The sequence below is a fragment of the Lipophrys pholis genome, assembly GCF_963383615.2.
Source record: "Lipophrys pholis genome assembly, chromosome: 12".
Lineage (NCBI taxonomy): Eukaryota > Metazoa > Chordata > Actinopteri > Blenniiformes > Blenniidae > Lipophrys > Lipophrys pholis.
The window spans coordinates 23,922,588-23,950,050 of record NC_137641.1 but is presented as its reverse complement, the minus strand read 5'-3'; the positions used below and the strand labels follow the sequence as shown (position 1 = coordinate 23,950,050).

General features: G+C 38.7%; 1 protein-coding gene across 1 annotated transcript in view; it reads left to right on the top strand.

Moving 5' to 3' along the window:
• Positions 1-27,463, top strand: part of brinp1 (bone morphogenetic protein/retinoic acid inducible neural-specific 1) — a 126,402-nt gene that overhangs the window by 64,886 nt on the left and 34,053 nt on the right. Inside the window, exons 4-5 of the mRNA XM_080477685.1 lie at positions 5,275-5,444; positions 25,404-25,509. Coding sequence (XP_080333811.1) covers positions 5,275-5,444; positions 25,404-25,509 — 276 coding nt within the window. The remainder of the gene's footprint in view (positions 1-5,274; positions 5,445-25,403; positions 25,510-27,463) is intronic.

The following is a 27,463-nucleotide window of genomic DNA, read 5'->3' as shown; positions in this document are numbered from 1 at the left end:
TGTACAGAGCATAATGGGACACAGAGAGCGTGCCTATCTCAAAGTAACACTCCTGCTTACCCAATGTTTCCTGCGTAAATCGGGAACAATGCAGGTGCAGCTGAGTGGAATATTATGTATTTTATTTTTGAAGGCGTATCCCCTTTATTTTCAAAAAAGTTACATAGAAGTTTACTCTGACATCAACCTTTGAAATCCTCTGCAGTTTCCATAAACTCTCACACAGTGGTTGGCTTTCACTCTGGCTGGTTGCGACTTGTGAAATACACAATAAAGTGTTAAGGATAGCCTTTATTTTTCTTATGTTTAAAATATACATGCCCGAAGTGTATCTGCAGAGCATTAATTAAGCAAGCTATAAGATGTACCCAGCTCCCCAAAACTCTGCGTGTGTCCCTCTGTGTATGAATTTATGAGCCATCTGGAAAAGAAACTCCATTAACATCTTGCTTCATACATACTGTAAAGGCATGTAGTTTAATGTTTTCCATTAAGTGGCCCTCATCTCTTTGGAAAAAAAAAAAAGTACTGACACTCCTAACCATCATCAACCCCCACGTGCATGCACAAAGGGAGGATGAAAAAAAAAGACCTGATTAAGTCAATCTCTGTACACGTGCAAAAAGTCATGCGGATCTGCGGTGAAACAGTACATTGCTTTTAAATATCTCTCAGCTGTAAACACATAAACTCTGCATGAGCTGATTATTTCTGGCAGTGTGCCAGCTAGGTGCCCCGTAATATTGTAACACAGTGTATTACTTACAGAAAGGTGCACACCAATGAATTTTTTAAAGCTGTAGAGGTAATGATTTTTGCCTGACCAAAAGCAATAACCACAAAATATTTATGTGCCGAAGACCTCCTGCATGCCGCACTAAGTTACAATGGAGATAAAAAAAATAGCAGATCAAGGGCTTAATGTGGGACCATTATTCTTGTGCAGTAGTGTAAGTCAAGTGTGTGTAAGTAACTTTGCTAACCCCTCAGGGAGTGAGAGCATGGCAGCGTCAGAGAATGGGCCCTCATCCCCTCAATACTTGTACTCTAACCAGGCATGAGACATTGGCCCCGACTGCTACCCACCCCTAGTCACGGTCACCACAAGTTAAGTGACCAATTCCAATGCTTCGCTGAGGGCCAAACAACCATTCGCAGCACTGGAAACCTGAACATATGTGACACAATCTTGAACGACTTCCAGGCATATGGTTTTGCCATTTTGAACAGCAATCTTCGAAGGCAAGCTTGTGTGAGCTTGTGGAAATGAATTGGTGTTTGCTTTTTATGCATCGGTTTCTGCTTCTCGGAAAGAAAAAGATGGAGAAATATGATGTGTATTGAATGAGCAGCTCAAGTATTATAGTGTGTCAACAAACAAGCATGAGACATGCTGATCGGAGCGTTTGCCTGGTGCTCAGTAAATATTTGGTGCTTTTGCTCATCTGAATGCTCACGTTCCCTCCCCCTGTGAAGACACTTACTGAAAGGTCATTGGCCCATTTAAATTCAAACTTCCTGCCTTTTTAATCTTGACACACCGGGTACATAAATAAGATGAAAGTGAGGATGTTTGCGGTTTTATTTCTGACCTCTCAGTTGTTAATGTTCTGCAGAGATATACATTCATGAAGATAAATGTCTGTTTCTTGAAGCTTATGGTTTATATACCACACAAAAATAGATATGTGCACTTCAAAGAGTGTAAACATCACTTCATACTTGCATATGTCCAATACATTCAAATGAGTATTTGCATTAAATATAAATCTAGGTCTAAGTCCACATACTATATTTTCTGGATTATAAATTGCAGTTTTTTTTTTTTTTAAGTTGTTTGGGTGCCCATGCATCTTATAATAAGAACTCAACTATCAAAATATATCAGTGCATACCATCTGGGACCAATGGTGCAGTTACATGGAAAATTAAACGTGTCTTAGAAGAAATAAGTCGGTGATAACCACCGTAACTTCTAATCTCAACAACTAACATTGATACTGTTAAAATTGGTATGTACCCATACATACAGTGGGGCAAAAAAGTATTTAGTCAGCCACCGATTGTGCAAGTTCTCCCACTTAAAATGATGACAGAGGTCTGTAATTTTCATCATAGGTACACTTCAACTGTTAGAGACAGAATGTGAAAAAAAAATCCAGGAATTCACATTGTAGGATTTTTAAAGAATTTATTTGGAAATTATGGTGGAAAATAAGTATTTGGTCACTTCAAACAAGAAAGATCTCTGGCTCTCACAGACCTGTAACTTCTTCTTTAAGAACAGTCAGACTCCAAACTCCACTATGGCCAAGACCAAAGAGCTGTCGAAGGACACCAGGAGAAGGATTGTAGACCTGCACCAGACTGGGAAGAGTGAATCTACAATAGGCGAGCAGCTTGGTGTGAAAAAATCAACTGTGGGAGCAATTATCAGAAAATGGAAGACATACAAGACCACTGATAATCTCCCTCGATCTGGGGCTCCACGCAAGATCTCATCCCGTGGGGTCAAAATGATCATGAGAACGGTGAGCAAAAATCCCAGAACCACACGGGGGGACCTGGTGAATGACCTGCAGAGAGCTGGGACCAAAGTAACAAAGGTTACCATCAGTAACACACTACGCCGACAGGAAACCAAATCCTGCAGTGCCAGACGTGTCCCCCTGCTTCAGCCAGTGCATGTCCAGGCCCGTCTGAAGTTTGCCAGAGAGCACATGGATGATCCAGCAGAGGATTGGGAGAATGTCATGTGGTCAGATGAAACCAAAATAGAACTTTTTGGTATAAACACAACTCGTCGTGTTTGGAGGAAGAAGAATACTGAGTTGCATCCCAAGAACACCATACCTACTGTGAAGCATGGGGGTGGAAACATCATGCTTTGGGGCTGTTTTTCTGCTAAGGGGACAGGACGACTGATCCGTGTTAAGGAAAGAATGAATGGGGCCATGTATCGTGAGATTTTGAGCCAAAACCTCCTTCCATCAGTGAGAACATTGAAGATGAAACGTGGCTGGGTCTTCCAGCATGACAATGATCCCAAACACACCGCCGGGCAACCAAGGAGGGGCTCCGGAAGAAGCATTTGAAAGTCCTGGAGTGGCCTAGCCAGTCTCCAGACCTCAACCCCATAGCAAATCTGTGGAGGGAGTTGAAAGTCCGTGTTGCTCGGTGACAGCCCCAAAACATCACTGCTCTCGAGAAGATCTGCATGGAGGAATGGGCCAAAATACCAGCTACTGTGTGTGCAAACCTGGTAAAGACCTATAGTAATCGTTTGACCTCTGTTATTGCCAACAAAGGTTATATTACAAAGTATTGAGTTGAATTTTTGTTATTGACCAAATACTTATTTTCCACCATAATTTACGAATAAATTCCTTAAAAATCCTACAATGTGAATTCCTGGATTTTTTTTTCACATTCTGTCTCTCACAGTTGAAGTGTACCTATGATGAAAATTACAGACCTCTGTCATCATTTTAAGTGGGAGAACTTGCACAATCGGTGGCTGACTAAATACTTTTTTGCCCCACTGTATCCAGAAGTTGGATACAGTAACCTATGTAGTGAACACATAGGTACAGGCGAATGGCTCTGTGTATCCGAATGTGCCTTAACAAGCAGGAACAAAAATCTGCACGGTCAGGTTATATGACCATGCTCTGCTTGTGGATCTCAAAAGGGTAGAGCCTTGGGGGAGATGTAGTTTTGGTTGAGTTTAGTTTTATTCTCTGAAAGAGACAACTAAAAACACACACGTGTCTTGAACCTGATTGCACGCTGACATATGGATACTCAATTCAACTTTCACCTTTCACACATGTTTTAAACACACACTAAGGGTAGGGTTATGGTTCGGCAAATAGTGGCTGGGACTGAGTGAGGAATAAGCAATGCAATCAGTGCAATGACCCCAGAAGGCATTGGACCATACTTGTGTGTGTGTGTGTGTGTGTGTGTGTGTGTGTGTGTGTGTGTGTGTGTGTGTGTGTGTGTGTGTGTGTGCGCTCACATGAGAATGTGCATATTCACAGTAGTCAATTGCCCTCATTCTAATTTTGCATTTTCAAATTTTTTTTTAGCTTCAAATCAAATTACGAATGCAAATTCAGTCTTTGCCTCTGCAAATGAGTGACGATTTCAAGGCAACTCAGGTCAGCTATCTCGGGAATGACACCACCAAAAGCAACAACAATGACTCATTAGGGTCGTTCGGCTGAATTCAGTTTTGAGGGCAGTGGCAGACAAACCAGACAAATCAAATTCTTTAGATCAGATGGAGAATCGTCAGTGTCTCTTTGTTTCTGTATGGGCTGGTTGATCTAAGAAACAACAGCTTTTTGGCATCAAGGTGCTTTTGTGTGCTCCGAAAAAAAATATATATATATATTTGATGAGGATTGTGAAAAATAAACTCAATCCTGTGTGTAAACATGTGAGAGTAATTTAACAGAAACCACTCATTTAGCACGTCCTCAGGCTGCGTTAGTATCACAACATAGGGTATGTAATTTAGTCTAACCATGCATGAGTAGTTTTAGTCATCACAAAAAAGAAAGAAAAAAGAGAAATGGTGGTGCTCTAAGAACATGCCAAACAATGCCACAGTGCAGATGCAGGCCTCCTGAGTGTGGCTTAATTGGCACTGTGATACCAGCTGCAGCAGATCCTGCACTTACTTCCATTTTCCCGATTTTCTTGGTGTTATTAAATCTCTGCAATCTGAATTGTTTTGCCCGTTTGTATTGCCTTCTCCTTGCCTTAGGTAGAAAGAAAGAAAAAATATCCGGCCATGACGTATTTGTTCTCCAAACTGTAAAAATTTGTCTGAGGTGAAAATTCCTCATCACTGGACCTCTCATTGCAATCATGCTGTCCCGATCGGCAATGAGTCCAGGGACAATTCTGGGGATAGTGCCAGCTGGGGACAAATCAGAAAATATGGGGACAGTTCCTGGAAAACTGGAGCTTCGGGTTTCTCAAGCCAAATCTGCTAACCTTGGTATCCAGACCTCTGACTTATCTATTATGTTAAGAGCTCCACTGGCAGCTGAGAGGAGCCTGGATTCGTCAACTTTCAAGAAAATAGAAGATATCTTCAGTACTCCGTAGACTCCAGTTCTGCATTGTTTTTTCAGTGTACCTTATTTCAAGATAATTTCTCTAACTGAAATCTTAGATACTTGACTTTTCTTCTTCTCTTCCCAAAACTTCTGAAGCGTTCATGCATAAATGATCATCTCTCTGTTTCTTCCCCCCCTGTAGGAGAGGAGGCCCTGACCATGTACCTGGCCAAAAACAAGCTGGACAGGAAGCTTGCCAACGCGACGCAGAATGTGGAAGCTCTTCATCAGCTGGCCTCGTCCTACTTCATCGACCGTGACGGCACAATGAGGAAGCTGCATGAGATCCAGATTTCCACCAATGCCATCAAGGTCAGTGCACTCTAAACATGCACATGCAAAAACAGATTTATTGTATCTTGTTAATACGCTTTGTAAATAGAAATCACAGATGCCCTTGCAGGAGATAGGAAACTTAGAGCCTTAACAGATTACACACAATGAATAGTAAACTGTAGTGATGTGTGATACCAGTGATCACATTTATATATATACACAAATATTTTGTGTTTATGTGGCAACTTCTTTTTTTTTTTTTTTTTTTATGCATCAAATCAAACATTTTTCTTCCTTATTCTTAATCTTAACTCAGCATGGTAGTGTTAGTGGTCAACAGGTGAGGTAGTAGTTAAGCCAAAAAGCAGGATATAGGGTTAAAATAACACAGTACCTTTATGTAAGATAAATAAATCATCCATATAAATGCAGTAATTACAATAGGAATGTTTGTATTTTAACTATACAGATTTTATCCTGATAATATTGGAAGAATAATAGTTATAAATAAAATAGCTAAATTGACTAAAATGATTAAAGGGACCTTGAGTAGTTAAATGACTAAAATGGCTCAAGCAGCTCAAAGAGTGGCAAAAATTATGAGAATAAAAACTGCTGAAAATACTGTAATAACTGTAATAAAATTGAACAAGCATAGCAAAATGTAATTTCAGTATTCCTTTTTTGGTTTATTCTGTAAATACTAACTACATCTGGGATTTATCATAAATCCATTCCAATATGTAAATGCATTTCTTTTCAACCTATATTCAGTTTTTGAAACATAATTTTTCGGGCAATTTTTATGGGCATACATTATATTCAAAGTTCTAAACAAAGATAATTTATTAAAAAAAAGAATTAAGGAAAAGAAAACTGACCATGAGACAATAAAAAAGGAGCAAAACAAACATTTAAAAGACCCACTAAGAATGTTTTTCATTAAATAAGTGAAGCAAAACCAAATGAAAGAAATGTTCACATTAAAAAAACAAGAAAACAAAAAAAAAACAAGACAGCTTCGCTTTGGTGTCTAAATTAGATAAAATAGATAAAACGTAATTGGAAGAAATCATAAAATACAAATGAATAAATGTGGATACCTTTAATTCATTAAAGTCAAGCTGAAGAGGTGTGATTGAAGAGGACTTTGAAGCATTTTTGGGGGGGATTTTCATATTAATTAGAAGAAAACACAAGATGCCAAACAACAGGTGTTTGCAGGAGCCTTCCAAAGCAACATTTATGACAGCTCCAAAAATGGCTTATTTTCTAATCTTCCACTGATCTAATTTGTAATGAGGTTACATGCAACTGAACCGACATGACAAAGGGAATGAGAGTAGATTAGAGTGTGATCCCCACGTCCCGTCTCGTCAGCAGTGGTCTTTGATGCCACTCTGTGTATCGCTGACCTTTTGCTCCAGTGCGACTTTTGCCATTTGCTAATAGGACGTAGTTATTAGAACTATATTTGCTCGAGTGGAAATAGAAACATAGTGTGTTGTTCTCCACATAAACCGTGTTTTTGTCAGAAGAAGAAACACCTTATTTCATTTTCCTCCAGAGGCAGATGGTGTGTAATACAAATAAATGAAATGGAAAAGAAAATGACAAAAGAAATGTGTCCCAATGAATCTGCATTGGGAGTCTAGAATTGCAAAGATGATCTCATTTTAATACTGATACTAAATGAACACATTTCACAAACGTGCTCACAAAGAGGAGTGGGTGTGATGAATATAAACCACTGCAACTCATGCTACCTCGGGATGAAGCTCACAAACAACAGCAGATGGATACAACAAGCACTAGCTAACATGTGACTGAATAGAAACCCTGTGGTTCCACATGTCAGTGTAAACGAGATTAAAAAGAGAACGATATACATTTTCTTTTCTTTTTTTTTCTTTTTTTTGTTTACCAAAAAGGAGGTGTAGAGATTAAAGTAACCATGAACATTAACACAGTGGAACGCTATTTTAAAAAAATTTTCCCCTACTGCTGCACTGAGTCCCTTTGTTTTCCATTTTTTGACCACCCAATGACAGGAAAAAAAAAAAAAAAAAGCAAAGTCGGATTTGTGTGCAGTGTGAGCATACTGCCTGTGCCTGCATGCCCACTGTGATTATTCCCAGACTGGTTCACTTAGGGACACAGAGGAGGAGAAGCAGGGAGGGCGGGGGGCGGTAGGAGCAGCAATTGTAAAATATAAATAACATCAAGCAAAACCAAATGGGGCAGAGTTTAGGAAAATCCCTCTCTTGTGACCATGTTTCAGTAATTAGTCCAAGTGTTCCTTCTTACTGCAAAAAGGAGGGTGGCCCTATCGGTATCGGTATTACAATAGGTTCCCAATAAACAACATAGGAATTAAATCTACGTGCAAGGTAAAAACAAAAACTGCTTTTTGTGCTTTTGGCAAGTTGTCTTATGTAAATATTGTGCTGACATTAGCTATTGGTTCATTATACATTATAAAGGCACTTTGTTCTTTTTCGATTTGAAAGGTATGCAAACATCACAGCTGGAAAGCTGTCTGCATTCACCCAGAATACAATCACTGTTTTTGTACCGTCAGTAAATCCCCTCTAAACATTTGGCTTTCTTCATTTTAAACCTCAATTTTTGCTTTCTGTTTTTACATATTCAAAATACAAAAGATGCAAGATCATTTGGAGCTCTTTCAGACAGCTAATGTGGAAGAAAAACATAGATTTAACACATTTCTTTTACAACTGTGTCATTGATTGGCTAAATATTTTATAAATTATAATGTATAATGACTACTTTTACAGTTTTCAAGCAATTGCTCAACACTGACATTAACATACTGATCCAATAATAAAACATGTTTTTTTTTTTTTTAATCCCCTTAGAAATAGATCTTAAAAAAAATTTCATCTTCAGTCTTTTAAACAGGGTTGCTTATATTCTGAATAATACATTTAAGTATACAAATAATTGAAGGTAACCAGTATAGTTCTATTGAAATAAACAACTGGACCCAAAGGCCCAGGATATCCCTTATCTGCCATGACCTTGCACAGAGTGTGTCAAGCAGAATATGAGCTGGTACTACAAATCATACTACAACAAAACACTCATACACACAAATGAAGACATGCATGTGCTGCTCTGTGTCTGGGATGTTTTTGTTGTGGAGGAATATCACCTTAGCTGGGATTGGCTCCAGCCCCCTCTGACCTTAAGTTGGATAAATCAGGCATTGAAGATGGATTGATGGATGGAATTCACCTTGATTAGGAAGACTGCAGTGCAGCACGTTGGGCGTTTTCGCCTCTATTGTGCTCCCATTATAGTTGTTATTGACCCGAACAACCCAGAGCAATTCAGCATTGATTAGAGACTATGAAGTGCATTGTGGATATGCCAGATATATCACAACACAGGCACACAAAACATGTTTGAAGCTGCACAGCGACAAAATCAATACGCCCACTATGTAAATCCCTATCTCTCCAGGCCAGCCATGATGATATGCAGGGATAGTACCCGGCTTATCAAAGAAAAACACCGAAATAGGTTTATATATATATATATATATATATATATATATATATATATATATATATATATATATATATATATATATATATATATATATATATATATATATATATCTAAAGGAAAAGTAACTGTCATATATTTGTGTGCTTTGTATCACAACAAAGCACATGGAGTGGGTCAGATTCTGTGGTTATATAGAAACAGCCCAAGAACACTTCGGCCAACAACAACCCAGGTTCAATTGTGCTATCTGCCGCTGTCAAATTTCCACCTACTCCGAGCGAGTTAGCGGGTGTTAATTTCAAGCCCTGCTGATCATAATTATTTAGACTTCTCTGGTTTGTCATGGGCCTGCAATCACACCATTCTTAGCAGAAAATAGATTGCAGATGTGGGGAAAAGGCTGCAACAGAGAGAAACTAGAATGCCACCTAATTGTAGAGATTTAGTCCCATCAAAGTGCTTCAGCGCAATACTCAAGGCTGAATTTCAAGCTGAAAGTCCTCCTGGATGTGTGTGAGCTTGAAATGAGTGTCTGGGCAGAGAACTGCACATGACAATGGTGCACCAGGAAAAGGGGGTTTAATCCAATTAATTACTGGAAGTCTGGTATGCTTTCCTCTGATACTGATGAGTCAAAAACATGCTTTTGATCTGAACATTTTCATATCGGGTGTTAGTTGACACAGATGATGAGTGGAGAAACAAAAAAGGATTGTGCAAGATGGGTAACTGAGCATAAATTGTTAAAATAGCAACAACTATAATACAGTTATAATGTGAATATTGTAGCAACACAGCCTGTGATTGGTCTGTTCTGAGCAACGCAATAATGTGTTTTTTGTTATTAGTCTGCTGATAAATATTGTCACATTCATTTAAAGATGAGAATATATCCCGACATATGTATATTTCACAATTGTCTTAATGTATTGCCCTTTCAGCACCACATGCAGTTTTTGTGGCATTAGCAGGCACAGCACAAAGACCCAGAACTGAAACGCAGATTGCACCAAAAAAAGGCTGCAGTGAAAGTTTGTAGCCTCAAAATAGATTTTGGTTAAAACCTTACGAGGGTGAGTGGGTAAAAAAAAAATGTGTGAGGGCAGAGTAGCAAAGATTTAAAATTGCTCTTTTTTTTTTTTTTTTAAAGAAATGAAAGATGGTTTATCATAGGTAAACCATAGACAAACCATAGGTGATGCAAACAGTTTCCCAAACATATTTGCCTCTTCATCCAATAAAAACAAGGGGAAAATGAAGTTGTTATTTTTTTCTAGTTTTTATGCTCTCATTTTATTATTCTGGTTCAATTGAAATAAAATGGAGCTGTATGTGGCCCTTGAGGGAAAATGGGTTTGATGACCCTGTTTTTGAGAGATTTTCTTCCATCTTCCACTCTCAGCATAATTTCAAGGAACAATTTAACATGGTCTGCAAATGGCATGTCTTGTGCAGCTTCTTCTGTCAATAACAAATGGAGATTCTTGGGTTGGCCACTCAGAATCATTCCAGCATGATGCTTTGTATTTCATTTGATCAAGTAATGCTTTGTTGTTGTTATGACTGGAAATGGTGTGAGAATCCTGCATAATTTGAAAAGGGTCACGGTCGTTGTTCCCCACAAACCTGCAGAACAACTTTCTCCCCAACACCCACCGGCGCTCCACCTCCTTGTCTTCATTCAAGGAGCACCTTCCCAGCTTTTTGTTGTCGTGAGTGACAAGTGGATTAAGGAGCTTTGGCAGATGAGACTCCAGGTAGCAGGAAGTCAAGCATGACAAAATTAAGAAGACTTGACAGTGGCTGCTGAGTCAGTTTCTCGGGGAAAGTGAGGCAGGAGACATTGGGGGGGGGGCAAAGCTTCCATACGGCACACAATGCTGGGGTGGACTGCTGATCAAAACCGATGGACCTGTACCATATGTCAGGAGGTTAGGCTCCGACTGAGCTCGTGAAAAGATCCGGGAATGGATTAGTGATTGTGTGAGTTAGCAAGTTAGTTAATGACATGCACGTTACCCTTTCTTTACTTTAACAGGTACTGCATCCACTGGGAGTTGGTAATGGCTTGTTTGATACGCACAGCGATGTGTCTTGCTCCCCTAACAAGGTGAAATAGCAGCTTAATAGGTTTGCTCTATCCAAGTGAAACAAACATTGCTATAGACACAAAAGTCAAGTAAGCTGTGTACAGAAGGAATGGAGTGCACGGCTTTAGTAACATAAGGGAGCGGAATAAAAATCTTCCGATCAAGTGGCCATTAATACCTATTCAGATGTATCACATTCCGTGTTGGAGTGGCGTGTACTGCTAAGTTGTGTGTGAACTTGTTACTTCTGTAGGACATGAAAACAGCCATGATGCTGCTTCTGAAAATGAATAATGACTGATGAACTCAAGCAGACCAACGTGACCACTATTTGACTTCCAAGTAACTGATTTAACTTCAGCTGAACTTAATGGGTGAATCAGTCATGAGACTGAGCCACAGACTGCAAGCAGCTCAGCTAATGTACTACAGCAATACACACATTATCAAGACGTCCCAATTACAGAGAGAGAATTAAAAGGAATGCATGAGTTACTTTTCCAAGTGAGTAATTGCTTTTATTTTCAATCACTGTTAAAGAAATGAAGACTTTTTGAATAACAAACTGTAATCCAATACTAATTATCAGTATTTTGCACAACACTGCTCACATTATGTTGAATTAATTATAAAAAATAAGGTTTGCAGTCAGGTGTACCACTGGTTCTCCAAAGGGCACAATTTGTGTGTTTGTTCTCAGCCAATCTCATAAAGAAAATCAATGATAGAAGCATTCAGATGAGTCATACAGTACAACAAAAGCTTCACAACCTGCCTCTTCTTCTGTCTGCACGTAGGCATCAGAATTATTATATTCTGTTCAAACATCCATCTTCTTTTCTACTTTATCCAATTTCAAATTATTAATGGAGGGGGGCTACACCTCACCCCAGCTGACTATGGGTGAAGGCAGTTTAAACCCTGAACACTTTGACTGCCCATCAGTGGGAAAACAGAGAGAAGGAGAAATTTACACATACTCACATTTACAGCAATGGGAAACTCGGGGTTACTAATTAACGTCAAATGCAAGTAGTTTTTTTTTTCAACTCTGGAAAGAAACCAGACTACCCACATTTTCAGAGGGAGAACGTGCAATTATAACATTATCTGCAGTATCACAGCCATTAAGTCCCCATTGTGCAGCTGAGGACAAACTTTATAAATTAGGTGATCTCTTGTGTCGATTTATTTGAAATTGTAGGTGAATGAAATATGTATTTTTGATGACTGGTTAGAAAGAATTGCTTGTTTTTGTGTTGGATTTTGCAGCATGCATGTTTAATGAAGTGACGATCTGTTTATCTTTTACACATATTGTGACGTGAGCACTGTTTGAGCAGATCCACAAAATACCTAAACACAAAGCACAAACACAAACAAAAAGTTTTGTGTCTACACTGCAATGGCAGAAATACTGAACATGGTGTAGTTTTGCTGTAGGGCCACTAGCAGGTACTGTTTTTTTGTTCTTGTAATGAATCATACACACACACACACGGAGCAGATAACAGTATGCTGTAAACATCAACAATTGCATGTACACGGACATACGTATTGCCATTACAGACAAGCTTCATTTACTCTCATTTACACGGAGATGGAGCGTTTTCAGAAAGTTGTGTTTTCTGTGGCGCCGAACACCACTGTCATGTAAATGGACAGCCAAAATGCAAAAAAACAAAAACAAGCATAACAAAATAAAACCGATTCCATTCTGTCTTGAAACTTCGTTCATAGCTCTCTTTGCTATACAGTGTATGGACCGTGTATAGTATACACGGTCTCTCCTACATTTACATCTTCACTTGCAGGTTTTCACCTTTTATTAACCTTGCCATCAAGATCCACACTTTCACAGGGATTTGCTAAATGAAACATCAAAATTAAAGTTAACTTATCACAAGCCATAAATCGGGGTCATTTATAAATATTGACTTTCAATGATGCAAATGTAAAATCTAATCATCAAACTGACAGACTAAACTAAGACATTATCATAAACCATCTGAATTAGCATAACCCACAAAGGCAGAAGTACCCTGAATGCTCAGCTCTGAAGTTACTGAGCGAAAATACGTTTTCATGAGCAACATTTTCAACATCCGGTAGCTTTGTGGACGAGCAGTAGAAGGCGTTCGAATGTGTCACGGACACAAGTGGAAACAAAAGCTCTTCTCTAAAGAAAACATATTCTTTATATTTCGCAATATACTCTGATTTCCTATTGTTGTTTTCACAAAGGAACATACATGCTGTGGGAAGGGTTTTAAGCGTACTCACAACTTGATCGGTTCCTTTTGCAAGCATGAGATGCTTTCTCTGCCACTATAAAGACACGATTTTAACACCACTATTACAGGACAACGTTTTCAGGTGGAAATGGAAAACTTTTGTTGTATTTTGGGAGTTAGTTTACAAGACAACGGTGCTCGAAGCCACCGATGTGTTCACGAATAAACACAACATATTCCTGAAACCAAAAGAGCAAAAACGATGTATTTTCACTTAAGAATAAGATAAGATAATATATCCCTTTATTTATCTCGCATGTGGAGAAATTTGCAGTGGTACAGCAGGATAGTACAGAGAAAGAAGCACACATAGCAGGAACTAAACAAAAGCAGATAAAAATACAATATAATAGAAACAATATGCACATGGTGCCTATAAGTGTGGACATGTACAGAATATGGGGGTGGGTGTATTGCACAAAAAAGCAGGTAAAAATACAATATAATAGAAGAATATGCACACGGTGCCTATAAGTGTGGACATGTACAGAGTATGGGGGTGGATGTATTGCACAAAAAGCAGATAAAAATACAATATAATAAAAAAAATATGCACACGGTGCCTATAAGTGTGGACATGTACAGAATATGGGGGTGGATGTATTTTACATAGTAAATACGTTCTTATAGATTATTGTAGTTATAGCACCACTTATTGCCCAATGTGTCGTATAAATAAATCCTGAATCTTAATTATCTGAAATTATGTTAAAAAGTTTAAGATAACAAATGTTCCGGTAGAAATACAGATTTGCATTCAATGTTTGTATTATTTTTTCCTTAATTTTCAACATTTTTATGATTATACTACTATTTCGTAAACTAAAGGCAACTGCACTCTATTCTGGTATGCCTCCACCATAAATAAAAGCGGCATAAATGCAGTTTCCCAGTCACGTCGGCTGCAGACAAACAATGATCAGAATGTGCAGAGGAAGCAAAGTCCATCAGAAGGCATGAGATCTATAAACACAGAGAACAAGGGCTTCGCTCCTCCAATATTGATTCAGCATGGCTGTGAGACCTGCTTTGGAGTGCAAACTTACAATCAGGATGAAAAACACGTGTCAATACAGCAGAAGTGTTTCACACATTTTCCTGCCAGTAAGTTGGACAGGTGGGACGTCAGGTCCGCTGGACTATTTTGTAAAGCAACATCAAATTTGACCTTTGAGGAATTTGTTCTTTCATCCATTCGTTTCACTCACCACCCGTTTGGCAGATTCACCATGTGCATGGAAGTCAACCCTTAGAATGTACTTAAAGTTATTCATAATAATGACCCTCTGTATATCAGTGTGTGCTTATTATACTTAGAGCTGTAAAGACAAATTTGGATGGAAATTAAAACAATTATTATTCGTATAAGAAGGGAATTCTCTGTTTTTTATTTGATCTCTGAGAATTCAAATTTATGGGAATAGATGCCCAATAATTAATATGCAGATATATTCAGATGGACTATTGCACACTGGCGCAATGAATAAAACTGCTGGATTTATAGATGCAACAGACACTGAAATATTTATATTCTTTTTTTTATCAAATATAGATGCCCACTGATGATAATTATCAGCCTGAAGAACTTATTAGCTGTTGAATATATGTTATAACTGATAATGTCACGATGGCTTATTCTGTATGGATTTAATAAATTTTTTTATTTTTTTTACATCACCACAAAATTATAAAATGTATTGAAATCGGCGGTGCAAACTTGAAACGATTTGTAATTACTGATGTTTTCTTAACCTTGGTACATACCACTTCCCACAATAGTGTACTGTGATGAAGAGTCAATATATTTCTTAATATGCTGATGTGGTTTACTTGTAAAATGTAACTTTTCATTTTCTACATGTGAAGATGTGTGGACATTGTGTTTCATATATGCTCTACAATCTAAGACCTTTTTTATAACGTGTAAGAGTTTGTGTTTATACATGTTCTTTTAGTATACAATTGAATAAAATAGAATTTAGGGTCACTGTTTCAAAAACATAAATATTTTGCAAACCAGACTAAATGGTACTTTATGGTATTGTGTTCATGTTCCTAGGTGATTAATTAGGAAATGGGTCAGAGAAGACAGTAAATCTTGCTAAAAAAAAAACAAACCACTTAATCGGGCACAAATAACCAATACCTCTAGTGCTTTCTAGGCTATTCCTTATGTCATTAACATGATACAACAGAGGATTTGTCAAATCAATATGGTACAAAGGCCCTGTGATTAAAAATAAAATTCAAATAAAAAATTGAAAACATGCAAAGTAATCCAGTAAGAGTGCTGCTTGATTCTCCAGGGAAAAGAAGCGACTGTAGAACATCAAGATGGCCGATTACTGTGCAGATGTCAAAGACAAGCTGGAAGGTGCCCCTTCTCTTCTACTAAGCTTCCCAAGTGGTCTGCTATCAACGTCCTTTTGGCTCTTTGCCTAATATCTCAGAACATTTTCCTATGATGGATCACATTGCCATATAAAAGACATGAGACAATATATTTTTGGAAAACATTAACCGGCACGCTCGAATGCTTTTAGTAAATGTTGCCAAATCATGAACGCAACTTAAAATCTGAAATTTGCAACACAACCCTGAAGTCTTACGCAGTCTGTCTTTAAATACAGTGACCGCTACCAGTTCAATAATAGAATACATTACCTTGAACTAATATGATCCACAGCTACACCAACATATATTACACTTCAAAAAAGCTACTTTTAAGAAAATGTATACAGTGTACAATTTTCTAAGCTTTACTTGATTAACTGTGTCATTATCAGACTACTAATGAGGCAGGAGAACAGTATGCGAACATCAGGACAGCCAGCAGGATATATAACAATCAGTCTTTGACGACATCAGACATCTGTGCAGGCACTAATGCAAAGCTTCCTCATTACAAACACAGTTTCCTTTTTTTTTTTTTTTTTCCATCAACGAGAAATACAAACAATTGTTTGATTGTTATTGGACTCCTACAGGTTGCACACACTGTGTGAGCTGCAGTGGTTGGAATACTGAAAACATATTATTGAATTGCTGTTACGGTTGCATATAAAATTGGCCCCTAAGAAGCTCTGAATTTATTGTTGAATCGAATTCAGCAAGAGGGAAAGTTTTGCATGAGATCAGTTTGACCAGCGGGGGGGGGGGGTGTAATCTCTGGCTCTTATTTGCAGAAGGTATTCCTCTGCTTATCGGTTATTGTGTGGGCTAATATTTTCCTATATGCACCGGCGTGACTGAATTCATGAAAGCTTTGTGTGGTTTAGAAAATCCTAGAGACACGTAAAACACTGGCTAAAATCTACGCATGTTTTCACTATTCCAAAAATGAACCCAGTCTTGTCTCCAGTACACAAACCACAGCTGTGGGACAAGTAAGAAGAAAAAATAAATAAAAATAGAAAAAAATATGGAAGGTAAAAAGAATAAGGTAGTCTTCACTATAATTGTGTTTTTATTCCCTGGTGTGAATCATGCAAATGCAAACAAATGTTGCCAGCATGAAAACATATATGTATACTCGAGTAGCTTTGAGTACTGAATCAGCTGGCCTGGGGTTACATTGTAATGAGACTGTACGGTGTGGAGGGCTCCTGCTGTACATTGTTTCTGTCCTTGAAAGCACACACACACACACACACACACCCACACCCACACACACACACACACGGATATGTCCAGGAATGAAGAATTAAACAAATTTTAAGGTGTTTTCAGATTCTCAGATCTCACTCGTGCATGCATATGACGCATGTGCTGGATCAAAAAGTACAAACCGTGATGGCCTCACTTTTGTTTGAATTTATTTCAGAATTGGATATAGAACCAGGTTCATTAGAAATGCCATTTGCCATAGACATACAAGTCAATTCAAAGGATCAGAGTGAGTGGAAGTACAGCTTGTATGATGTATCATAGCCTGCAAGCAAATTTCTTGCATCTTGTGGAGTCCATTCTTTGATAAGTCTCAGCAGTTGTAATGGTTCATTTGCAAACTATGCAATATTAGGCAGGCGGTTGATTGGTGTATACACACGTCCATTCAAAGAGGAGCTTCCTCCCACTGCGAACAATATCACACCTTGCTGATAGAAATAAATGGCATATGGTTGTTTGTCTTTGTGTGACTGAACTTGATTGCTGCAAGGTAGGACTCCCATGGGGAGGGAGGGTCATTTAGGAATGAAAATAAGATACCCAATGGAGTGTTTTAATGGAAAGAAAATGTCAATTTTACGAGTGAGCGTTTTCCTGCAGAAACGTGTGATTATGCTGGAAAAAGGGTGATGAGGATTTGACTGTGTATATGCGTGCTTGCGTGCTATCATGCCTGTGCGCATATGACAGAGCGGCTGACTGTGGCGTGCGTACTCTATATTCATCCATGCATGAACTGTGCAAGTGTGCATTCCTACACGGGAGTGTGCTTACTGCATCCCTGACAAGGTCACCTATCCATACAGTTAATGTGGACAGATTTACACCAGCAATCAATATGCATATTTCCTGATGATGCTGCAGTGCTGTGTGCGCTGCTGGGTGCCGTACCAGCCGCCGTCATGCAATCCTATTTATCATTTCAAAGTCTTGTCGTATGGGCCACATGTGAGGTAAGAGAAATGTTAACGTGTATACAGTATGACCCAGATTTCGGTTGACTGCAGTAACCAAGTTTGGAGCAGTTTACATCCAATTTGCATTTGCCACAAGCAAGCATGACAGAATTTATATTCAGCGTTGCTTGAATTACAACACTTGAGGGTGACACGGTTATAATTAGACATGCCCCAAAGTTGATCATTTTCTCAGTATCACTTAAGTCTAACAAGTACCGTGACTTTTTTTATGCGAGTCTTTTAGGTGCTTTAACACTCATAGGAAATGTGTTGCAGACATTCGAGTGAAATGCTCAACTAAAACATAAAAAGATCGTCCCATCCCTTTAATGTGACTTACAGGAATACTGTAGCCACATGTAATATGATATGAGCAAGGCAGGAAAAAAGTCCTCAGAGAGCTTCCACTACCAGGTCTGAGAATTACTGAGGAGCAAGTCTCTTGATTTCTATGGAGCCATAAATAGCAAGTCATTAAGAAAATGGCAGGTGATGGGCAGATTAGGAAGGCTCTGCAGAGGAGATGTGTAATGAAGACAGTTGAACCTTAAAGTATTCCTCCATGCTGCAGTCGCCCCTCGTATTGCCTTCATACTACATTTTTATCCATTCTAAGAGAGCTTCAAACCATCTTTTAATTCTCCTTTGGGCTTTCAAGTGAAGATGCAACATAGACGCATCGCGTGATGTCAGGTTGCAGACAGCACATGTGTCTCAGTTAGGAAACTGAAAATCAGAACTCGCTTGGAGCCCAACTACTTACAGGCAAGATGGATATAATGAGTGAGCTCCATATGGTGTGATAATTTTAATGAATTTAGTGGAAAAGTGGATTATTGCACACTGAGAGAGTCAATACACATTAAAGGCGGACAGCGAGCGTACGTGAATGTGAGCGCTGCAGTGCAAATGTAAAACTAATAATGATTAACGCGAGGGATCAAAAGCTTTTTGATTTTAGTTCATACAATAGAAAAATCAATCAAAACTCAAACGAGTCCGTACATTAATTTTGCAATTGTACATATTTACACTTGCATAAAATTGTATTTCACGCAAAAATTATTTCTGGCAAATTATACTTAATCAAACACTGTTGATTAGGTGAATAGATTAAACTTTGAGCATTTAAAACTATAATATTGATATTAACTTTGGCATGGGGAAACTCATGCAGCATGCTTCTAATAACAAAGACTTTTCTGCAGTGCTAATTACTAGTGCTCCACAATGTAGCGAGTCTCTTTTATTTACTCTCCATAAGAGTATTTGCATTGATTAGTGTGAGCTGAACTTTGGCTCCAATGTTTGCCGCTGGATATTTTTGTTTGTATTTAAGACATTTTAAATCCTAATGAGATTTTTAATTGGTGCTTTACTCAAAGGCGTCTGCATCAGAAAGGTCAGCTATGGAAACACAAGGCCATCTGGTAGCAACCGTTGGATAAATAAATACAGCATGATGCCTGTTACAGGGGTATAATCAATGAAAGTCAGGTAGTGCAGTCCCACTTAAAGTCAGAAAAAGTCCATCTGTAATTAATATAATAATATTTAAAATGCTGAAGTGCATGTATTGAGGAAACTGTCAAAAATGCATTTAACGTCAACATATTTGGCTGCTGTGCATATCTGCTCATTATGCATGTAACAGGCAGAGACAAGCATATATAAGGTTCATTTTAATATGAAAAGGAAGAGCCAGTATAAATACATCTCAGCACACAAATGCACAGACACACACATATTTTACATCTGGCACAAAAAAACAGCCTCCTACACACAGCTGACGGACTGCAGTCGCATTGTATGTGTGTCACCAAGATAAATTTTGCATTTTGAAAATATAAAGAAGTTTGCGCAGACAAGATAAACTTAGCTCTGCCATAGTCGATGCTCAGGGAATAGTTCATACACAATTGGATGCCTACAGAAACAGAAGAATTTGATATCTCATGTGCATCATTTCTTATTTACTTGGTTAGATGATTTTCTTGATGGCAGATGACAATTAGAGAGGATGTTCCAGAACTGTGGTTTCTGACTGTGGGCTGTGATACAGTCCGGGCCCAGTGGGATTCCTCTGTTGTGTTCCGCTTAATAATCCAAATCCTCTAAGTCCCCCTCGGCCCACTTCAGTCGTTTGATTGCTCCTTGTATTTTTATTACGTTATACTCCATTTTCATAATCTGGTGCACAGCACTCTTATGCTGTATGCTGGAGAGAAGGAAAAGACAGAGCCTAACAAGTACTGCACACAGCTTTCCTAAGGTCATTCAGATTACAAGGGTCAGTCTATAATCCATAAAGCTGGGTATGGTCTGCTCTTAATTTTAAAAGATGATTCTTGGAGAAAAATCACCACACGGTAAACAGGCTGCAGACGTCTATGTTTATGCACGTGCCTTTGTGTGCGACAACTAATCTAAATGTGCTCTCGGCGTGCTCCCGCCGTTGCCTCCCACGACACCTGAGAAGTTGTTTGTAGGTGACAGAGGACAGATATTCACTTTGCTCAGTCACCATGGATCATGCAACACAACCTTTTGAGGGAGGTAATTCATACAGCGATAAGCACAACAAAAGAAAGAAAAAAGAGCGCCGTCAGCAGCCATCAAGATGGTGGAGTGTGATTGGCAAGTCCAGTTCTGTAATCAATCTGCACATGCACTCTGTGCAAGTCCGTGTGGTGCATTTTAAAGGCTGATGTCTGGCATCAAGGAAACACAGAGCAGAGCCTGCTGGGAAACTGTTGACCAGGTAGATGAGAACTGAAATGACACGATCATTAATGTGTCACAGACAGTTTTAGGAGAGGGGTATTGAACAGACCTCCTTGTCTGAGTCACTTCTTCAATAGAAAAAAAAAAAAACCTGAAGGTCGGGGGAATGCTTTTTTCCTTTCCTTTCCTTTCCTGTTCTTTCTGTGTTTAAAAAGAAATCATTACAAAAAATGTACTACGTTATTAAAAAATGTGTTTAAAATTTGCTTGAGTGCAGTTCTGGGCTATATAGAAAGAATTTTAAGATATTTCAGATTAAAACCATCTAAGTAGCACATAGGGAATTAAAAGCAGCATTTTTTTTTTTAATCAATTCCAAAAGCGAAACTTGCTGTAATGTAGAAAAAAAAATCTCGAAATATGGTATTCAACGAGAACTGACTACATGGGAGTTCAAATGGTGTTGGCGTCAACGGGGGAATGATACGGTTCAAACTCCCAGGGTGCATTAGGGTTGGGAGAAGGGGGTGTATTCATACTTCCACACAAAGTTCCTGGTATAGAGTGCGAGAGCAAAAAGCAGTAATATGCCAACAATGGCAAATGTGACTTGATCGCAATGCATTATAAAATGTAATGACAATAGCGGGGTGAACCTGATTCGTACAAACCATACATCGACGATATGTGATTGTTTTTCTGCTTTCGTGTGATGTGAACACGTGAAGCGTTCAGGCTGTACTCTACCTTCACCTATTGTTAGCTGGCATCAGCTCCAGTGCCCCTAGACCCTGAATTGAACAAAGCAGTATAGAAAATGCCTGAATGGGTGTTTGAATCAGTAGTGCTTGAACCAATCATTCGTACAGATTCAGTTTGATTATGTTATTCCGTCTGGATTGCACGCCAGCTTCAGGCTCCGAACATTGTTTATTTATTTATTTTTTAATGTAACAATACAGCAATGCTACACAGAATCAACAGTATTTAATAGCATGGCGTTTACCACGGTGAAAAAAAATAAATAAAAAGTCAGCGAAGTGCTGATATAAAGTTCAAGAACATAAACATAATTTTCCATTTACAATTATGATTCCTTTATTTCACGTAAAGATGGGGATAACTTGTCCATTGCACATATATGCTCATATTTCAGGTTATTTAATGCAGAAATAACACCTATATAACACCACATAGATTCAGTTCAGTCTGATCAGACATTTCAACACGATGAAGGTAATTCAGAAACGTAAGCAGTTATCACAGCTCTGTCGGGTGCCCTAAGATATTCCAAATTAATGCTGCCAGATTTATTCTGGAGCTTACTGATTAAACAGTAAGATTACTGTATGTAGCTGTATGCACCCTCCCACCTCCTCATTTGCCAAGCCCACCCTCCTCCCGGCAGCCTGATGCCAAGGGTAAGATATACATCTGTCTAATTTCTTGCTTGTCAGCGCACCATCTGGTACAGTATCAACATTAACGACAGAAAAAATGGAATCGCACTGTCAATCACACACAATGTTGTGTTGTCATGCCTTTCGGGGACTTTGCACTGACTTGTATTCAATTTCTGCAGACTTAATATTAACCAAGACATAACTATGGCTTGGATTGTCCTAACTGTGATTTTCACCTGATCTATCCCTCACACTGGTCTCACATTTGAACATTTTCACATTGAAGAAGCTTTTAGTTTTCAGTGCAGAGACTTGCTTCAGTCTTGTTTCATGAAATTAATATTAGATTGACTCACGTTCATTTTTCGATCACTTCAAACTTGCACAAAACCAATACTGACTAAACCATCCGTTAAGCTTTAAAACGTGGCCTCGACTTCAAACACAATGACTTGTGTTATGAAGAGTTGTTTCTACGTCCCTGCAAGGAGTACAGAACCCATAATGGGAGTGAGGGAACGGATTTAGGGCCCACCAACTTTATTACAGTTTGGACCACATACACACTGATTCACGCTGACACAAGTGTAGAAGGGAGAAGTTACTGAGGCCATATGTGGTGGATGACACACAGACATATTCATCTTTCATGTGATGTCAGGTTCAATGTGACTAAAGATGTGAGGCACTTTCTCAAGGCTTCAAACCCAACTTGGCTTTCAGCTTGTTTTACGGCCTCTACTAAAAAGAGCTGGGCCAGTTTTGTTGTTTTCAAAGAGCTGCTTCCAACAGTTGACTTACTCTGGGCATTAGGCTTGGACTCAATCCTGAGCCTGTGGGCCAGTTCAGCAAAGAACCCAAAGTTATCTCTGCATGAGAATTATAATAAAAATGTTTCAGCACTGCAATCCAAGTTTCTACATTTTTGAACTCATTCTTAACTGAAAAGAACAGCTGTGAAAGATGTTGTTTTTCTTCTAAAAACATATAAAAATCCACGTAAAGGTGCAAGTCACATTTATACTGTAAGTTTGCTGAACATAGTGTACCCGTGTACCCTTGTAAAAATCTAAAACAATTTATTAATGAAGCACCATTAAGATGCATGAATTGTAAAACATATATTGCAAAAATACATACATATACAAATTATATTTACAATACAGAAAAAACACACATTGTTTTTCACAGATTGAATAAAAAAAACTTTAAGAAACTGATCTTATTGGGTCTGATCTTGTCAGAGCAGAACAGGTTAGAACACCAGCACTAACAAATAATTGACCAGCACTGCACCATATTGGAAGTTTAAGAAGCATCACACTTTTTATAGAGGTTAAAAACAAAAGCTTTACTGACAGTCTTTTGTTGAGCGCTGTTATTGTAATTACACCATTTTCTGGATCTTTGTAGAAAAGCAGTTATCCAAAGCAGACATCTGCAAATGTTCCACCTCAGTGTTGTACGCAGTACAAAACTGTTTCCCCCCACTTAACACAAAACAAGGGGGTACTGTTTTGCATCAATTACTGTGATTGCAAGATGGCGACTTTCTAGGACTGAAAAACTTGTTCCAAAGTAGACAAACTCTCCCCTTTATCTCTACTAGATGTTTAACTCCCTTAAGTGTTGTCATGTGTCACACGAGCAACAGTTTTAATTTGATTACAGTTTTAATTTTCTGTCAGGGAAGGTTTTCTGCTTAAAAAAAAAATGTGTGAAAGAAAAACAAACAATATTTGAGATCAACATGGGATCCATGTATTTTCCTCCTTTTTTCTTTTTTGCTGTGGATGCTTTCATTTTGCTTCTTGCTGCCCTCTGAAACCTCTTTTAAGAACTGCTGGAAGAGGTTAATGACCATAGGCAGAAGGCGTCTCTCTTCTTCTTCTTTTCAAGTACACCCTCTTCTCTTCAAGGTCTCAGATGAAGAAACTGTATATTTGAAAGTGGGCTCTTCACATCTGAATAGGATCATTATTTCTTTTGACAGTGGTTTGGGGGGCAACAAGAACCACTACTTGAGTCTCATGGCTGTATTGTTTGAAAGAGAACAAGTGCACAGTTCAAAAGAAATTGTCCACTAATTTGTACTCCTTTTTTTAAAATGCCTCTGGATGAAATTATGTCTTTGCGGAAAAAAAAGAAACTCTAAACTCGCTACTCGCGACTGCAGTTTAATGCTGTTGGTCTTGATATTCACTGTTTGAAATTACTATTAATACTTCTTACGACAATCAGTCAGTCCTTGCTTTATGGGCAGTTTAAATTGTACAATTTTTTCTGTAAAAATCTGTACAGTGCAAATTGCACGGTATAAATACAATGCAATTTGCATATATAAAATCGTTTCTCCTTTAAAAAGGAAATCTATCCAATATGTGCAACATTTACATTGATTAGTATTAACACTGTGACCACTCAAAGGTGAAATGAAAAATACAGATTATCTATTTCTCAATGGACCACCGTCAGTGGGTGAATTATGTTGGGCATTTTCCTCTCAGAGTTGATGAGTAAGAAGCAGAGAAAATCGACAAGCTCAAGGATTTGAGTGGATTTCAAAAGGGCCAAATTGGGATGGCTAGACGACTGGGTCCTAAACTGCAGCTCTTGTGAGTGTTCCCGGCCTGCAGTGGTCAGTATTTACCAAAAGTGCTTCAAGGAAGGAAAAGCAGTGAACCAGTGTCAGTGTCATCAGCGGCCAAGGCTCATTGATGCTCATTTATGGTCCAGTACAACGGACACGCTGCTGCAGAGAGGGATGTTGGTCATGACAGGAAGATAAGGCGACACACAGTATTTAGCAGTGCGTTGTATATGCCTACACGCTGATTATTGCATGACGAAAGCAATAATTGGCAGCTGATATTTTTTATCTCCCAAATGGAAGGTTGCAGGTTCACTTCTCTACCTGTCCACATTTCAGAGTGTCCTTGAGCAAGACAGTGAACCCCAAATTGCTCTCAGAGGATGCGTTGAGCACCTTGCATGTCAGCTGCCTCCGTCGGTGTGTGAATGGCTGAATGTGATTAATGGTCTAAAGTGCTTTGCTCCTGCTCAAGCCATTGAAACGTGCTATATAAGTTAAATTTATGTATCATTTTAGTTCATCTTGTGATTTCACATGTTGTCATACACACCAGAATAGAAGGCTGAGGGGAAAGAAACACCTCATACTGATTACAGAAAACAAGATATGCAAATGCCACCTCAACATGCACATAATGTTCATGCAGAAATGTTCTAACACACGCACACGCACACACAGTTCCATGTCTTCTGAATAGTGGCATTCATTTGAGTCCTAATTCTCTTGCAGGTGACCGAGACACGGACGGGGCCACTGGGGTGCAGTAGCTATGACAATCTGGACTCGGTCAGCTCAATCCTTCTCCAGAGCCCGGAAAGCAAACTTCATCTGCAAGGTAAACAAATCAAGTACATCCACAAGCATCTGCAGGATGTCGGCCAGCTTGAGCCGGCGGGGTCAAACTCCACTTTTCTGCGTTTAAATGAAATGGGACTCACAGTAGACGTACATGGCATGAGCAAGAAAAATGGTTTGTGGCTTCTGAAGAATTGAATGTCAGAGCATTTTTTAATTGGCACTGGGATTGGGATAGATTTGCTCCCCAATCCCCTCTAGGGATTGCAATACGATTTTCCGGTTATAGATGTCTGCTCGTGTTCTAATGTGATTGTGTTCTTAAGTCTTTCTTACAGCTTTGATCAAAGGCAGGGCTAAATTCACAACAGTTGCCTGAACTGTGCAAAGCTAATCACTTGCAAGTGCAGAAAGTAGTACTCTCTCCGTGCAGGTGCAATGTATAATTAGACAATTAAGACATTGTACTGGCATTGCTATTCCTATAAATATGAGAGCCAGACCGTGGTTTATGGAGGGATTTTCAGTATGCATTCATGACTCATTTCCATTAGGCTTTCATGACATGTGAGAATGAGTCTACTCACAATTTTCTCACAGATCATACGTCAATGGATGCCAATCGCAACTGTTACTCATTAGTGCTTATGTTCTGTTAAGCACAATATTTCCGTCTTAAACACAGACACAAGTAATAATTAGCTGTAACGATGGAAATACACGCAGTCACAGTCACCCTGGGGAAAAATAATGATAAAAGACGGTATAAGCGCGGTCAAGTATTTGAGAGGAGCGATTGGTTCTTTGATTTCTTTGACTTTACGCAGGTTATTAAAACTGGTTGGAGAATCAAGGAGGCTTATTTTCAATCTGCATACCTCCCCCTTTCCTTTCTGCAGGGATCATTTCTTGTCCTCTCAAATCAGAGAACCAAGTGGTTTGTCAAAGAAACACTTTTAAGTCCTTCACTGCCACTTACTCAAAGCAGTATAGGTTTTGGGAAAAGCTTTTTTGTCATGCAGTAAATGTATTAGCCTTGTGCTTTGAAGACTGTTTTGTTACACAATTGATATATGACAGGCCTGGAAAAGATTCTTTCTTTTGGCTCGATAATAGCCCCAGTAGACAGGAAAAGCTTTTGCGAATGGCTTCAAGCTCACATGCCCGTATTAAAATCAATTGTTTTTGATATCGTATGTATATAGGTTCTGTGTTTGAGTGAATGATGAAAGGAAGGGCTCGTTACCTGACGATGTGTTCCTGCTTCAGAGCAGTTATCGTTGTCGCCATTAATTAGAAAGACAGCTGATGGTGTGACTTCTTCAACAATCGCAGGGCTCTCCAAAGGGATGGTGCTTCACGTAGCTCATGAAGAGGCATGCAGTCACTGGAGAGCTTTAAAGATCTATTCTGCTTAAATACATTTATAATCAGATCCCGTCATTTAATTCACCAGAGTGTCTCCACTCTGTCACAAACACGGTTTTAAGTGTTGTTTTTAAATCACCAAATCCACTGCATGTCCCTCTTCGATCAAACTAAACATGTGCATTTGCAAAGGAAATGTGTACAAACTGGTGAAAAAAAAATCTGCAAATTGTGAAGCTATGCATTCACATCTGTTTGAGACTTTGGTTTACTTTGAGGTCCGTGTTTGCAGGATTAATACTTCATTTCTTTGGCTATTGCTCCCATCCAATTCAATCCTTTTCTGAATAGTTATTTTTCTGACTCTCATGGGGAAGTGCCATTTTAAAGCTGCTACTGCTTAATATTCTTTGATCACTAAGCCCTTTTTTTCAAATATTAGGATCATCCATCGGCCGTTCTCCCTGTGTGTCAACACACACAGACATGCTTTATTTTAGTATATATATTTGAGTATGTTTGTCGGTGCTCCTACATCCTGATAAATCTCTTGAAGTGTCTCGTTAATAAATGTAGGAAAACATTTTTGTGTATGCAGTCGGGTTGCACGATGGGTCAAACATGCA